General features: G+C 42.6%; 1 protein-coding gene across 2 annotated transcripts in view; it reads right to left on the reverse strand.

The window, feature by feature from the left end:
- The window catches only part of DOCK1 (dedicator of cytokinesis 1), a 2,312,292-nt gene that overhangs the window by 1,783,869 nt on the left and 510,447 nt on the right, over positions 1–17,976 (reverse strand). For both annotated transcript variants that reach the window (XM_069611483.1, XM_069611484.1), the window contains exon 23: positions 7,546–7,654. In XM_069611483.1, coding sequence (XP_069467584.1) covers positions 7,546–7,654 — 109 coding nt within the window. The remainder of the gene's footprint in view (positions 1–7,545; positions 7,655–17,976) is intronic.

The raw sequence follows: 17,976 nt of genomic DNA on the forward strand, positions 1-17,976 counted from the left end.
TAAGGATTGATTTAATCATGTCAGGTGCCCAGAGGTCCATTGGGGAGCCTGCTTTGTTTCACCAACTTGAGGAATTTATTTCTTGCCATTTGGGCAAAGCTTTGCAGCTTGTTCTGTGGTTCTTGGGTATGAAGGAGATGTTGCACAATCTGATTGATTAGTCTACTTTGTATGATGTGATGTATGTCAGTGATTTTATTTTTAAAGTGGTCAGCAAGTTCATCGCATAGTTTTTGTGAAGGTACGATGTTGATTAGTTCTTTCTGGGTGTTGGTGGCTTTTGTGATGCAGTCATTGTAGTATATCTTTTTGGCTTTGAGAGCTTCCTTTTTGTATGCACGCATTTGTTTTCGATAATGTATTCTTTTGGCTTGGCTGTAGTATTTCCTCCATTCTAGTTCAAGTTTCCGGTTTATATTTGTCATTGTATTGAGGTGGGGTGTAAACCATCTTGTCACTGCTTCCTTTCATGATGGGATGAAGGGTTTTTCCTGGGAGATTGTCTGTTTCGGCGATCCATTTCTGGATTAGGCCTTCTTTTCCATATAGGTCAGTCCTGTCCACAGTTGGGGTCGATGGTTTTGAGGATTCCAATTCTTTTAAGTTACTGCTTTTGATGGTATTCCAGTGTCTTTTCCAGATTGGGAGTAACCTTTGAGGCTGTTTGGATGCTTCATATGGTACTTCGATCACAAACGGTATGATGAGGTGGTTGCTCTATAGTATTTGTTTTGGTGGCGCAATCGAGATTAGTTTTTTGATGGTGAACTTTGCGTCAAGTGTGTCCTGCAGTGTGTGTTGCTGATTTCACCATATGGCGTAGTTCCACTGTCTCGAGCTGCTTGGTTAGTGATTTCTTTGAATTTGCGTTCTCTTCTTCAAACCATATGTTGAAGTCCTAGAGGATTATCAGGTGATCATGTTTGATGGCGAGGTTCGTGATGGCTTCTACGAAGGTGGCGTTGTAGGTCGGTGGACTAAAGTGTAGTATGAATGCAAGGTTTGTTTTTGAGTCCGCTGTCAGGTGAAGGTTTTGTAGTTTCTGATGTTCAGCGTGTCAGCAGTTTTTATTTTCAGGTGTTCTTTGTAGGCTACTGCAAGCCTTCCTCTTCTTCCTTTCCTGTTTATCTATGTGCATTTGAAGTTGTCGGGTAGACAGCTGCTTATTGTGACTTTGTAGTCATCTAACCAGGTTTCTGTGATGAATGGGATGCCGATTCCATCGTCGTAGAGTAGATGGTAGATCTCTATAGCATATTTGGACATTGATCTTGCGTTGATTGGATTGAAGTGTATTTTATTTTATAGTGCCTTGTATTGTTGTTGGTTTTCTCTTACAGTGGTCTTGTTGGCGAGTTTCCTTGTTACTCTCAGGTTGTGGGGTGTGTTCAGTAGGGGCTGTTTTGTCATTGAATAGATCAGCTACATTTCGTATAGGGGTCCTGACTTCTTCTGGCTCCACTTCTGTATCTTGTTGCCGTTGGTCCCATAGAGTGTTGATGATACATGGGGTGAAGGTGTTGTTTTCCCTATTACTACTTCCAGAGGTTTCTGCTCTCTTCCTGTGTGGTCATGGTATCTTGCTGGTGTGTCTAGCATTGTTGGTGGTCGTAAAGTGCACTGGTGGATGCTTTGTCGCACTGTATGGTGTTAGGTAGAAAGGTTTTAGAGTTTGTTCTATATTCTGCCAGGCTTAAGGTTGTGTGTTCCGTTGCTGCGTCTGTGTTTGTTGACATGGATCCATTTGGTTTATTCTTTCTACCAGTTTTCTCTCGCATAGTCCCGTTCTGTCTTGTGGCATATTTATTCTGGCCCTTTGAAATGTTCTAGTTTATCGTGTTGGTGTTATTGTGTTTCTTAGGCCGATTATCCATTGTAGTGACTTGGCCTTTGATGTAAGGGGCCATTTCAAGAGGGGTGCATGTACCAGCTACGCAAGGGACATGGGGACTTAAATAGTGGCGTGGTGGAAGGTCACATAGGGAACAGTGTGCACATAGTATAGATCTAGTTGTTACGACAGGTGCTGGCTCAGAGCAGAATTACACATGGACAAGTACGTGTAACATGCAGGTTAGGGTAGCTGATGCAGCATGGGCATAGGCGATGGGGTGCAAGGTGTTTTATGGGGTGGGTTAAGGTAGCTGATGCAGCATGGGCATAGGGGAGGGAGCGCAAGGTGTTTTATGGACTTAGGGGTCTTAGGGGTAGGGTCTGTTTCCATGTTAGAAAAAGCATTTTTGTAGACCGTTCATAATAAAGAGCTGCAGGCCATAGTGACAGTGATGGTCTTTTTTTGAATATTCAGCAAAAACAGTGTGCAGAAATGTTGCAAGGCTGAAGTTTCCCAGGAGAACACCGCCCTATCAACGGCTATAAGATACTTTTGAGGCCACCGAGCTAGGCACCTGGTTGTCTGAGATGAATTTGCAGAGAAAAAGGAATCAAATGCAGTTATTTAAAACATATTCACAGTGGTTGTCGATTTTTTAGAAGAATGCCCGGCAGCGAGGCGTGAGAAGGCCGCTGGGGGGCTAGAGCAATGGGGTAAGGGGTTGTGGGGCACGTGACAGGGAGCCAATCAGCAGAAGGCGGTTTCTGTGTTCCTGCGGTGCAACAATGTAAAGTGTCCTCGCTGATAGCCGCGGGTCATGTCATTGGTTGGATCCAGTGAGAATGTCTTGCCCCTTGACATCTCAAGATGCTGTGTCCAATCAGTATGCAGCAGTTTATCCATTTTTATATTCAACAGTGCCAACCAAAGGCAAATATACGTTTTATGACTGAACAGCAAAATCACGTGATTGCCGGCTGGTAAGGGAAGGTTTGTGAAGTCACGAGAGGTATTAATGTGTTTGGGTTTCAATAAATGTTTTATCCAATGAGGGTTAATTATGGTATGGCTTACTATAGGGGTCTGACATAGTTCCACCAATCAGCAAATGCTCCTGCGTCCTACCCCAAGAATATAACTAAATGGTCATTTTGTAATTCATGTGTAAAAAGTATAGCCGTAGTGGGTGGCGTCAAGATCATTTTATAAAATGTGTTTCCACAGGGCTGCTGCAGTTGTCCAATTTGATTATTTTTCCTCTTCTCTGGTTCACCTGATTTCACTTCCCATTCATATTCATAAACCTCTCTCTCTGGTTTCCTCCACTTTATTTATTAAACCATGAGGTTCTTTCCCCTGTTATCAGGGTGTTTTTTGCCCACCTCTCAATACATTCTCTTTCAGGATTCTTCATTATTCTCTTGATCACATTTACACAGTTCTACTGTAATGGGTTTATATTTAGTATCTCGTCAATATCACTGGGATGCGTTTCTCCTGCTCCATAACGATGCCGCAGTGGCCTTCCGGTACTCCCGTTCTCCCAGATACCGCTGTATCTGCAGGGGAATGCTCTCGGTGCTCGCTCAGGTTCTCTTCCTCTGCTTCTTTTTGTCCTCTCTCCCTCACTGGAACCTGGTCTGTATGCGGGCCGGCAGGGCATCTTGTGGACTGGGTGGTTTCGGCGCTGCTCAACGGGTGCACGGCCCACCACAAAGTCATGTGGTCATGCTACCGCCGGGTTAAGGATTTCCTTCTCCATGGGTTCTCTTTGCTCAAAAATGCTGGGCCTCCAGCATTTCCCTCTGATGCTCAGGAATCCACTACCTCCAGGCTTCACCGCATCCGGTGGCTTCCCCGGTTTACGCTCTTCTCTCTGTCCATGCTTCGCCTCTCCTCTTCCGAGGCTACTCATTTCAGTTAATTGTGCTTCACTCAAAGAGACCAGTCCTCCTCATTTGACATAATGGGGTATTTTTGTTTGGCCGTCAGCCAAGTCTATGGATGACAGAATGTTCTTCATATCTGATAGTCCCACATATGCTACTATAGTGGTTGGTCTAGGGAGTTCCTTACAGGATCGGGAATCCTTGTCCTCTAATGGGGAGTTTCTCCCAGTGATGTCCAACTTGTGCAGACCCCCAAGAAGGGTCTTGCAGAGTGGGCTCAGCTCCTTAGCCTCAAAGGGGGAGACTACCACCTGGGGAGAAGGGACAACAACCCTTGATTAGTCACAGCAGGCAGACCTCTGCCTCCCAGGAGTGGGAGCTCTGTTAGAAAGTTCTAGAGAAAGTTTTCTCCTACTGAGCCTGAAGACTGTGGTACTGTAAGCTGTGGAACATGTCCATCTGGCCTCCCTCGCGCCTCTCAGAGAGAGTGGATCTGCTCTCAGACGGGTGGGCCCTTTGTCAGAGCCTCAGAACCCTGAACCCTCATGCTTGGCTACAGAGAGGCTGTAATACAAGTAGTGGGACTTGTTAGAGGATGTTCTAGATGGCTCAGCAACCTGCAACAAAGTCTATTTATGCTGGCAGGCATTGCTTATGGGAGCTCTGTTTGAGCCCCTCCATTCTCCTTCTATTAAATTGCTCACCCTTAAGGGGATTTTCTTGGTTGTCATAACTTCGACTGAATGGGTGATCTGAGCTCCAGGTGTTTGTTAAACCTCCCTATTTGGTTTCCTCCAAAGAGAAGATGACATGGAGGGTGAGACTGTTTTCTTCCGAAGGTGTTCTCAGATTTCCATCTCTCTCAAAAGATCCATCATCCTGTGTCCCTATCATGCTTGCAAGGCAGAGGAATGGTACCATCAGCTGGATGCGATGGTGGCTCTAAGCTACAGTTACATGTGATTTTAACACATTAAATCACAGAGAATGCTTTAATAATGAAACTTTTATAACGAAAAAATATTGATTTACTTTTCTTTTCTACGACAAGGCACATTGGGAAAGATTACCAGCTTTTTGTTGGTAATGCTGGTGCAAGTGCTGGCAGGGCTGTGACTAAACAGATCCTGTTGTGGTAGATCTTTCTCTACATCTCAGAATGCTGTGATCTATCCGGTAGGGCAGTCCTCCCCAGTTTCCTGGTTGAAGTGGTGTCCTTTGTTCTCCTCCTTCCCCCAGATCCACTCAATGCTATAGGAGTCTATCAGAGATGAGGATTCCAGGGGAGGAAGGAATCCATTAGAAAAACAAAGTACATTCCTCTCGGTAATCTTCTTTCTGATGGATATTTGTCCCACAGAGTCCTCAACACCCTCCCAACTTGTCCATCTTGCAGTCAGAGTACTAGGGAAAAAGGGGGGAAATGCTGTCACGAGGTGTAGTACCTCGATATATACTGCCCTGACATCATGTCCAGCATGGCGCTGGTTGCGGAAAGGTTTCTGAAGATCAGCAGCCACGCAGATAGGATGTCCTAGATGAGGAATGTCTGAGAGGAACATCCACCAGAAAGAACATTACTGAGAGGTAAGTAATTCGTTGTTCTATCTGAAATCGATCTCGAGTTAAGTTTCCCAGTATATCACACTGCCTGAAATCTTTCTTTCTCATCTAGCCAGGTCTATCACTCCCTTTCACATCTTCCTCAAATTGCACACTTCATTGTTTTAATTATCTCTTAAGATGTCACATGCCCACCTCCATGTTACTGCCTTAATGGGTCTTGAAATATTTTCCTGAATACCAAATAGAAATTTGATTTTGAGATGATATTTGCAGTGAGATTATGATCTTGAGCCATCTGATGAGAGAACATTACTGGTATTGCTTGTATATGGAGCCCAATTATGATTTAGAAGATAAATAGGCAGTGACACGGGTGGTATAACGTGATAAAATGGTACAAATCACAAAAGTAAAACTATCTGTTGTTCTATTTTTTTCCTATTTGCTAAGATTGTAATAAAAGATGTTCGTGATTAATTGTATGTAACTGAGTAGTATGAGGGTGCTATTATCCCAAGGTCAATCTATATGTAGAATATGAATGAATGAATGAATGAATGAATGAATAGGTTGTGCTCAAAACATTGGCATATGGTTTCATTGGTACAGTGCTAATCAAAGAAGAAACAGCTTTTGGATATTTTGACAATCTAGAACAAAGTAAAGAAGCATACATTCATATTATCACTGGCTGGACTAAATATGTACCCCATTTTGCACAGAAAAGGATGCATCCTTTATTTAAACAGCGTGTTTCGTTGTATGAAGTTACATTTTTTTATTGCTAGCCTCCCTGAACTAGCTGCAGGATTACAGTGCAAAACGTAACCAGTGTTTGATTACCAAATCTAATGCAGCATGCACACATGTAAAGGCTCAGTGATAATTTAAGAAAACATTCAAATATTGTTAGGAGCTCAACTGGAATGTGCCTGACATGGGAATCTGGCATATACTGAGCAAAGGAGGTGGCCACCGGCTATAATGCTTTGAAAGTAGTCCATCTTAAACTGCTATCACTATCTCATGGCATATGGTTAATAAACACACCACAAAACCTGTGTTTGTGGTGGGCGGTACTGCTCCTACAATATGCCGAATAGGTATATTCGTTTGAGGGACCTTCTTTGTATGTAGTGTTGTGCTAGCACTACACAAAATATGGCTTCAATGAGAGTGGTTAAACCTTGTTGGTTGTACAGAAAATGTGTAATTTTTGTATGCTATTTTGCTGTCAAGTATTTTCCTTAATCTCTTGTGCATTCTTAAGGCTATTACTGGCTAACAACAAACTGTTGTCAATAATCCATGCAACACCTGGGGCGGCATCTCGCCTAAGGTGGAGCTCGCGACTCTGGGGTGAGCTAAGGTTCTACTATCACCTCAGTTCTGCCACTGGTAATAGAGTACTCTACTTTATAAGCCAATAGCCTTGAGAAAGCCCAAGAGGTTGTGTGAAACATGTCAATAAAATGGCATTCAATTTTTAAACATGTGTGTTAGCACCAAGATGTAGAACACACTCAATTCAATAAAATTAATGGTCATTGAACTTTTCATGGCGTCCACAAAAATGGATGATACCACCATAGCAAAACACACACACACACACACACACACAAGGCCCATAAGAACAAAGCATTCGTAAATGGGTCATAGCAAACCAGCCCCTCTAGTTTAAAGGGTGATCATACCAAAATACTGAAAGCAAATATTTCAAAAAACCAAAATGCTGAAATTCGAGACCCCTGTTTTACCACATATATATGTGGGGGCGGGGTTAAGTGAATACAAACGTTGGAGGAGTATTAGGGGGTGCAGGCGGTCTCTGCCACATATATGTGGTAAAAAGGAGAAAAAACATGCTCTGTATTTTGTGCTTCGTATTTTTTTTTATTGCAGTATGCATTTAAAGGTTCTATTAAAATCTCACTCAATCTCAAGGACCTATACTGCAGAAAAACTGATGGGTAAGAAGTAAAATCTTTCATCACCTCTGATGCCCATCATCAACAAATAAAAACGAATGAAAAAAGTGTCTTCTAAATCATGTTGTACTGTATATTGATCAGTGCAAATATGTAAATTAAATAACCTTCACTTGCCACCACTGTATAGTCTAAACATTGTATATGTTAATATATCCAGCACCTAAGTTGGAAACACCCACAGCGTCCTATAGAATGAACAATTTGATTGTGAGTAAGAGCAATAACAACACACTGTATCAACAATAAGGACTTGAGAAAAACATACCTTGATTGCCAACGTTTGATCAGATGCACTGCTTGTCATAGAATTAATCGACGTAAATAATTGTAGTAAGGACTCCACAAAGTCAGCTTCACCTTTATTTTCATAAAGTCTGGGAAATAAAATAAAATAGGCTGAGGCAGCTGTCAACATTACAATGCACCTACTTTACCAAGGAAATCACAAATACTGATCACTCAGCATTCACTTTAGCCGAGTGCAACCTTATCATACATTCAACAATGTTCACTACAGCCAAATTAGAATGTGTTATATATATATATATATATTAAATCTACTCTGAAATACAGTACGGTAGGCAGGATAAAGTGTGCAGCAAGTGTTTTGTCTTAGTGGCCTGCTGTGTTGTGCCCTAGATCAGCACAAGAAACCCACATATGGCTTGTCAGAAGATGAGGTAAAGGACATCTTTCATCTTGCTACATAGGATCACATTTTCAGCAGCACCCAATCCCAACATGTCACTGCATAAAAGTCCCCTGAGACCTGTTTGCATCCAAGTACCACATAGGATGAGAACTTGGGAGGCTCATATCATGAATCTGATGATGTCATCACTCCTTTCCTAGAGGAAGTCTCTCCTCATGTGGCGAGGGGACGGCAGCTGCTACCTGATCCTGACCCTAGAGGTGGCTATTTGAGCGAGGATCAAAAGGGGGGGTAATCCTCACTGGCAAAGTGTGGCATTGTCGGATGAGACATAATATACCCCTTTCCCTTTTATGGATATCCCCTCCATTCCCACATGCTTTGCTGTCATATTGTAATAATCTCCCTCAGCAACCCACAAAAACTTTTGACAGTATCCCTCAATATTCTCTAACCAACCTAATGGCAAACACTGACACAAGGAAAAGGGCTAGTAGAATGAAGATAGTTTGACTGAAGCAAAACAAGCAGTCCAGTAGTTCGAGAGATCAGATTTGCTCTGAGTAACCCCCTTTCACAGTGCAGGAGTTCAAAGATGCAACAGCTGAGCAAAATTGTGAGATCCTATTGGCTAGCCTACACCGGTTAAGCAAAACGGTCAGGTGGACAGGCAAATAGAGTGACACAAGAGAATTGTGGAGGGTAAGGAGGGAGCAAGCAAAGCTGCGGACGGTGAGAATGAAAGGCATTGTCTGAGTTGGCGGCACACTCCCACAGGCACCGCAGATGCTGGTGAGGGTCACAAAGCAGAGAGGAAGCTTTGTGCCGGCAAGGGAAGCCGGGGGGATTCGTCGAATGCCGAACACCATCCGCCACAGAGCTGAGCTGTCCAAATCAAAGAGAGGGAGAGCAAGCATGGACCAGGACTGGTCCAAGGGTCAGAGAAGCTAAGGAAGCCGTTCAAGCTCTGGTAAGCCCATATTAGAAGGTTGGTGGGAGAAGGCACTCCTAAGCACAAGTGGGAGGTGAAGCCCTACGGCTTGCAGCGTGGCTAATCTACATAGCTCCCACTACTTGGGGAAGAAGGAAAATACAAGTAGCTCAAATGAAAAGGGAAGCTTGGGGAAGCTAAATACACCTTGGTGCCAAAGCGGTTGACTGTCATGTGAAAGGTCTTGGCAGCAGAGTACACCAGGCGAACGACGAGTCTAGGACTCGCACCCATAAAGTTCGAATTGAAGGTCGTGGAAGGAGAGTATGCCAGGCATGCTAGAAATTGAAGCAAAACAGAAAAGAGCAATACCCCTTCTGGAAAGGAACTGTGCAAAATGCCTGGCAGGGGGGTATACCAGGTGTTCCATCAGTCGGGGACCCGCACCCAAGTTGTGATATCTTAAAAAGGGGAATCCAAAGGAAGATTTATATCCTTGGGATTTTGAACTGCATTGCATGAGGAGAGAATCTGGGGCAGGGAGTCATTTCCCGGGAAGTGAATTGCAACATCAAGAGGTGGAAGTTATCCTCTTGGGTTACAGGAAATTGGTTATTCTTTTTGACCGTTTTGCTTTTTATAGAAATATGCGGAAGGAAGCCATCCCCTGAACTGTGAACACTGTCCATTGGAGATTTCAGTTGGATTTATACTTTTTTGAACTTTAACATTTGTACACTTTTTCAAGCCACAGACATTATCTGTACCACCTTATAGTTGTTTTTAGTGAGAGCCGTAGGATAGGATTTTGGACAAAGGACATTTTTTGTTTTGGACATCTTGACAACGGAGAGATCCTTAGATTTTAGTTGAGGTAGGGAAATACCCCCTAGATTAGGGACAGTGAGATCTTTCCCAAAACCCATTATTATTTCAATAAACGTTTGGTTCCACAAACATGAGTTTCCTGTGTCCACATCTCATTCCTGGCTCCTCGCAGTAATCTGTGAGAAAAAAGTATTTTATAATGCAGAACAGAACCATTAGAAGCAAGACACAGTGTGCTTGTGAAGTGGCCTCTAAAGAGATCACCAAACATGAAAACCACACACTAACCATAATCTTTGAAAATGTTGATTTGGAGTTATGCCTGGAATGTCCCTGATGCATCAGACTGACTTTCTCTCACTTAAATATGTTTTGGCAAGACATCTGTATTTAACACTTTCAGCTCCTTTAGACCATTCTTGCAAATTAATCATGATATATGTACCCATGAAAAGTATGGAGGAGGTAATAGCCTTTCATAAAAAAAGAAAACCCAGAGTGTCTTTAGGATGTATAATCGAGAGACCTCAAGTTCAGAGGATGCTATGACTGTAATTCAGAGGGAATTCACAAAATAAATCGTATATACTTGGAATGCCAAATAATTTGATACTTGTGTTAAGTATGATTTGTATAATTTGCAGAAAGAATAACTGATTTGCAAGAAAGTTAACGTGTACTCAGAAATTTCCAATCGCTTAATCTGAACGTGGCGAGTCATTTGGAGAGAATTTTGTTTAGGTTTAGTATGGTACAACTTAATTATGGGATGAGGGTTTCTTAAACCCCATTACTCATCCCATAGAATTCAAAGTTACTAACATGGCTGAGATACAAGCCTTAGAATGATACTTGGAATAAAAACAACGCACACTGAGCGTTTCATTGCAATCTTTGCACCACACTGACAATGGGGCTGGTGCTTGATATTAGAACAGGCCACAATTTGAGGTATCAATATATTGATCACGTAGAAAAAACAGGAGGCAATGCATATTTTGATATATTGTCATAACAAGTGCTATTCACTACAATGGAGTACGGGTCTTTCACTCCTCGAGGACTCACAGGGGACTTACATGATTTTGCACTATTTTGACAGACTGCACGTACAATATTTCAGGATTTTACATTATTTCACAACTAATCTGTTTTTAGCATTTTCTTTTTCATCCCTTATCCTTTTTTGCTCTCTGAACATAGGGATTTCTTACATTATCAAGACATTTGTGGACTTTGTGGATTCATTGAATGAGGAATTTTCCATTTAAAAAATATACCTGTAATGCAAATATACATGCCAATGAACAGCCTTGAGAAAGACCAATGTTGATCGAAACACATGTCGGCTAGGGCAAGGTTTTGTCTTTTTTTGTTTTTGAGGCATAATTTGGTAAGGGCAAAGTTATGATTTATGTACCACACATGTTTATTAAATAATATTATTTTGATTTAATTGGACAAGCCCTGATTTCTGTTGTGTCAGTTTGTTTAATCTTGATATATGTATCCTTGAAAGTATGAGGAGGTAATAGCCTTTCATAAAAAAGAAAACCCAGAGTGTCTGTACGATGAATTAATCAGGAGACACTAGTTCAGAGGACTGTGCCACCCATCACAAAATAAGTTGGACACAATTCTTCATTAATTAAACAAAGTTATTTGTATTAACCTGGGATACACCAGTTGAATAATATTTATTCCCTACAGCCTCCCTCCTCTTTTCGGGCAAGAAACGCACAGAAGGCCTAATCATTAAAAATAGAAATAATCAATCTAAATTCCAACAAGTTGTACATTTATGAAATTCAAATGTCAATAGTTAACACAATGAAGAATGATCAATACACTGGTCTCTTGAATGGTCAAATCTGTATTAAATGCAATGTAGACTTTTTAAAGCACACATCACTGTAGGTACATTTGGTTTACCCCGAGTGCACATTTTCCATGGGTTCAAGAGTTTATCAGGGTTTAGGATAAAGATTTCAATTGATAAAAACAAAATTACATCAGAAAATACCTGCCTATCTACATCTCTATTTTCATATTCCTGCATGTAAATTACTAGCAAAATGAAAAATGCATGTTTAACCAATATATTTGCAAGATTTTGTGATGCATCTAGCAAACTCATTATTGGTTCTACAGGGGAAATGCCCCTCATGTGGCCAGGGAAAGGCAGACGCTACCTGACTCTGACCTTGGGGTTGCTATCTGTGCGAGGACCACATCTGCATGGGCAACTCTTGGGAAGGGGAAATGAGAACAAGGGTTCAGAACAAGACCTTACCCATGCACATTTACCCCATTTTTATATGGCCTATTGTCATGTGGATGAAGAACCTCCACTAATTGCTGACCACCAATCCTAGACTTATTATTCTCACTTAAACAACGCTGAGATAATCAGAACTGCTACCTGTGCACTCCCCTCCTCTTTTTACAACACTGAGATGAGGAATAGGAGTGGAATAATGAAGATTACCAAGAGCGGTAAACCAATGCTGCGGTCTAGTCGTTGGAAATTACTAACAGGTGCTGGGACATTCAAACGCAGAACCCTTGCGTAACATGGAAGATCAGAGCCTTGCAATGCAGGTTGGGACAGGAAGGAAGCGAGGCAGTCCGAAGCAAGGAAATGGGAGAAGACTGCATCAAGAGATGTCATATGGAAAAGGGTTCACTGGATTGCAGGAGGAGCAGCAGGAACTGATGAGAGAAGGAAAAGGCGAGGCAAACACAGAGAGGCAAACAGGATATGCTCCCAGAAATCAGATGGACCGCCAAGCAACTGGAGATACGCGAGGGATGCCGAAGCTGCCAAAGACAACTGGTAAGCCCAGAGAAGGAGAAAGTGTTACCAAGGCACTTCAGGTTGAATGCTGCGTACTGTTAGAAGCACAGAGAAGCCCCTACAGGGGAATTGGGACCTAACGTTTAACTGATGGAAGGTTGATGACCCCAGATATAAGAAGTAGAATTTCTTGGATACAAGAATGAGCAAATGCAAGAGGAGAGAAAATCAGGCACTTTCATGCAAATATTGAACGGATTGAAATGGGACTGGCAGGAGAGTAAACCAGGCATATGACGAGTCAGATTCTTGCATCCATGTAAGCTAGAGAAAAAAGGCCCTGGCAGGAGAGTAAACCAGGAACTGGAGAACCGGGGAAGAGACCCACTATTGATTTGATATTGTGGAAAGCTCAATCATAAGAGGCGACCATACCGCTTTTTTCTGTAGCAAGATAACAGAAAACCAAAGAAGGCACTGTGAAATGTAACTAAACGTAACATGAAAATGAATGCATTGTGAATATTTGTGAACATGAAGGACACACAAGGGAATAACCACCCTCCTTGGGAATCATAACAATAACATTTTGCACAACCTGAAGGACTCTAGGGCAAGGGAAGAGCCCTTCTTTACTGGAAGTCTTTCTGTCTGGAACTTTGAGAAGGCTCGGTTTGTGTACACCTCAAAGACACTCCCCAGTGACATCATATTGAGTTTAGTGTGCAAGGGTCATCTTAGAATGTTTGGACAAAGGTGGAGAACTCTTGATTTAGACATCCTTACACAGACATTCCTTAGTTTTGTTGAGGCAGGGAAACCCTGCAAAGAGTTAGGGACATGTAGCATTTCCCCAAACCCTCATTTTTCCTTTAATACAAGTCTGAAAATCACTGAAAATGCCACTGCATCCAAATCTTACTCTTGATCCCTCACAATTCCCTCTAATGGCATTTAGGATATACTAATGTTTAAAAGTGTAAAGTTGTAATTTTCATGGAGCAAATTAAAGGTATGAAAATGAGTGGCTGTTCAACCTTTCACCTGTGTCTTTAATGGTTTAGCACTAGTAAGTTGCCACTGCTTGGTGTGTAAGCAGTGAATTACTTCAATTACATTATTTTGCAAGGTATCTACAAAGGGAGGCATTCTATTGGTTTGCAATCTGTATTTGCATATTGCACAGAAGAGGATTCAGTGATCACCCAATATACACACCATTGGACCTATTTAACACATGTAGTACTCCAGAAGCACATACACTTCTGAAATATTTACTGATTTGCCAGAATCTAGATTCAATGCATTTATCTCCCATTGATACTTTCACAAATAAAAAGGGCGAGGATTAAATCTATTCCCCTTTAGAGTAAACTTCCCTTCAGTCAATAGATTTCCTGTTAATATTACAGTTACTTAAAATGTCTTTTGGCTGTCTCTCAGACATTTGGGCACCCTCTTAAGGACGGTTTCCAATATCCCTCTCTGGTAACGGTTGGGCATCATTCAGCATGATTTGATCAGAGTCCTTTTTCACTGAAGAAGGCCCATGGTTTAACTCCAGATGAGCCTCTCCGACAGTGCACTACTTGTAATCTAAATGGCGTCCAAAGGAAATCACTCTATTCCATTTGCCTTCAGTTAGTCCATCAATGGTCAGTTTATGTTATTGGAAAATATTCCAAAAGTGACATCAAACTAAACCATCTCCTTCATACTCATTGGGCATATTAATGAAGAAGGTAGTCAAGTGGGAGTAACTTCTAAACTGTTTTTGGTTATTTCTACATTACACAATAGTTTCTCTTTGAACAGTGCCAGGTGAGGGGTCCCTGACAGAATCCTGTGTATTTGTTCCACTGAGAAGAAAGAGGACAGTCCTTTATGACCAAACTTCTCTACCAGCCACTTCTCCAGAAATAGCTCTATAGTCTCTCCTTCCACTCATTCTGGCAAATCAATTTTTCAGATGTTACTCCAACATGCCCTTCCCCCACTTCATCCAGTCTAATGGCTATGAATTGTGTGATGCTCTGCAGGTCTGTCACCCTCGTCTTGAGGTCCTAAACCTCATCCTCCAGCATCGATGAGGAGCTCCCCTCTGCCACTGCCTTCCTGTTGGAGGTCTTTTGGAAGTCTGTTCTCAGTAGCGTCCTCCAATTATATTTTCCATTAATGTTCTTGTGCTCTGGAGCTCTCATCCTTTGTACCATTGTATGTTCCTCGGAGACCCTTATTTCATTTCAGCCTGAATTGTGCCCTCCCTTTCTGCACACTAATCGTTCATGGTGCCATGAGCACTCACTGTCATAATGATCCATTTTGTTCATCTGTGGGTCATGCTTAACCTCACTTCCAGTCATCTTCATGTCCACAGGTCCCTTTGCCCCTACGTTGTCTCCAGTGGGTTCTACAGTGTGTCACTCTGACCCCACCAGACCACTGGCTGATTCCCAGTTGACAATACAGAAGGGAAATATCCCCTACTCAACTAGGAACTGCTGAGAAATACTCAATCACAAGGGGTTGTCCCTGTTGGAAACTATTTGCTTACACATTTATAATGCTCTTATTCATCAAATCTGCTCTATGACCATTTTTCCGGAACATCAGATCCCATTTAATTCAATTAGGGATGTTTGAGAAATAATGTACTCACTTCATATGTAACCCTTCATTTTCACACGATGGCCGCAAAGACAGTTATTTTGAAAACAGACATTTTATCTCATATATTTTGAAGAAAAATAGCTTATCACTCAAGTACAAAGAATGTGATTGTGACTTTACATAATTAGTGCCCATACGCCACAAAGCATGAACAGTTTTACAACACATACATTTTATCATTGTAGTTTTTATTAAATTCATACTCAAAAAGGAACAATACTGTATGATTGAATTACAGTTTGTTCATGACAATACCATACATTACAATGACAATCACCTCTCAATTCATTAGCCTTCCTGCCTCCCCCTCCCCTTGATTGTCTTTCGGTCATCTTCCAAGTACAGTTCATTGAGCAGAGTCCATAATTTCCATCATTACCATAGTTCATTTGTACCTTTTCAAAAATAAACAATGTGAGGCAAGCCGATTTATTGGCGTTTCAAATGTTTGAGTTTCAAACAGTGCCTTTCCATATAAGGTTCTTGCCCCGTGTAGTTCATCTCTGCTCCCAGCCCTTCTCCTGCTTATCGTCCAACCACAATGTTTGTGAACCAAGTCGTGCACAGTTGGTACTCGCCATGCCCATGCCTTTGCATTCTACTGAAGAGAAATGGGGAAGCCTGCCACCACCCCCCCTCCTACTAAATTCAGAAGGCGGCCAGAAAATGCTGCAATCACCCATTCTATTTTGGGTGAATTCCCAACGGACCCATGATTGACAAGTATGTTGAGAGGTATCCCCTCAGCCAGCCATACCGACCAAGGGACATACAGATCTAGTCATGCGTGGATGAAGAGCAACACGCTATGATTAGAGACACCTGTATGGACAGCGTTTACGAAACCCCAAGAAGCCATGTTGTGGAAGTCGTTAGATACACCAAGACATGGCAGCGTTAGACATGAAGCACACGTGCCATCCGCACTTCAGGACACAAACACGCACTCAAATACATGAAGAACAAAAGAGTACAGTTCTTTAGTTAGAGGGCAGATACATATACATACTGTCATTGCTTTTATTATTTTTGCCTTTAGCCATATGCAGAAACCGCAAGACGCAAGAGATCCCGAGCAGAGCTTGCAGATGCTTACATGCGAATAACACTATGGAACTGCAGGAGCACCTATGGGACCGGACAGAGCCAAGTGTGACTAACCTTTAGAAATGCAGTACAGCATTGACACTGTACAAACCGCATTATAAGGTTTAGGAAAATTACATCAGGCCTAAGCCCTTGAGCAAGAGACAAGCTGAGTTGATTTAGGCTGGACAGAGAGCAAGACGTGTGAGACAGGACCCTCAGCCAAGGTCAAGAGATCCGGATGACATGGTGAGGGAGCCAGACCAAGCAGGACACTGGCGTGGGCCCTACGCAAGGAACACCAGTCCACTAATACAGATGAAATTATGAATAAAAACGGGGAACTTACCAGAGATCCACAAGGGATCAATACCGAATTTAAAGAATACTAAGAACAGCTATATACTTCTCACTCCACCCTGGCCATCATGAGCGGATGCGATATTTAGACGAGATAGCCCTGGGATGGCTAGACCAGGACCAGGGTAGCGCCCTCAACAACCCCATAACGGAGGAGGAGGTACAAGCTGCAAATAAATCTCTAGCCAGTGGGAAAACCCCAGGTATGGATGGCATTACGACAAAATTTTATAACGCTTATGCTGACCTAGTGATCCCACATCTGATGGGTATGTACAAGAGTGCTATGGCCACAGGGGCCCTACCGGAGTCCATCAGATCTGCTTTGATAACTGTCTTACTGAAACCCGGCAAAATCCCCCAGTCATTGTCGTCATACAAGCCGTTATCACTAATCAATACAGATAACAAAATATTAGCCAAGATACTTGCAGAACGCATTCTGCCACTCATGCCGGCCTTTGTCCTTCCCGATGAAGCCGGTTTCATTCCCGGTAGGTCGACTCAAAATAACCTGCGGCGTCTGTTCACCCTAATATACAATGTGAACCAGGAGATACCAATGGCGGTGGCCACGTTGGACGCCAAAAAAGCTTTTGATTCTGTTGAGTGGCCATTTCTATTCGAAGCGCTTCGCCACTCTGGATTTGGGCTCACGTACATCAGCTGGATTAAACTGCTGTATACGGTTCCGCGAGCAGCATATACACAAATGGCATGATCTCATCATACATTCATCCTACGCAAGGCACTCGCCAGGGCTGCCCCTTCTCCCCAATCCTGTTCGCTCTCGCGATGGAATCCCTGCCTGTCATGTACGAGATCTACATGCACACTGAGGGATTTGCATTCAAGCACACCTCTCCACTATATCCCTATATGCCGATTACATCCTTTTTGTCCCTTTGTATATAAAACACCCTCTGCAAAACTATAAACCCCAGTGACACAGGAAGTGGTTAGATTCGGGGAATACTCAGGGCTCAGGATTAACTGGGACAAGTCGGAAATACTCCCCCTAACCCCAGAAGTGCAGCAGGCAGATGGGGGCGCCAGGTTCCGGTGTTGTCCACAAGGGATACGCTACCTCGGCATTACAGTCTCCACCTCACGGGACAGTCAATTGAAAGATAACTATTTCACTCCACTAGAGGCACTAGAACATAAAGTCGAAACATGGCTACGGCTCCCTATCAGACAAGCGGTCCGCATAGCCCTTGCTAAAATGGTAATGCTACCAAAGCTTCTGTATATCTTCAATATTGTACCGGTATGGCCCCCCACTTAGTTACTGGAGCTGCATCAGGAAAATGATGACTAGGCTGGTATGGGCAGGAAAACAACCTAGGATAGCCTATGACACGTTAACTCA

Source organism: Ambystoma mexicanum, chromosome 8 (genome assembly GCF_040938575.1).
Source record: "Ambystoma mexicanum isolate Mex_15411 chromosome 8, UKY_AmexF1_1, whole genome shotgun sequence".
NCBI lineage: Eukaryota > Metazoa > Chordata > Amphibia > Caudata > Ambystomatidae > Ambystoma > Ambystoma mexicanum.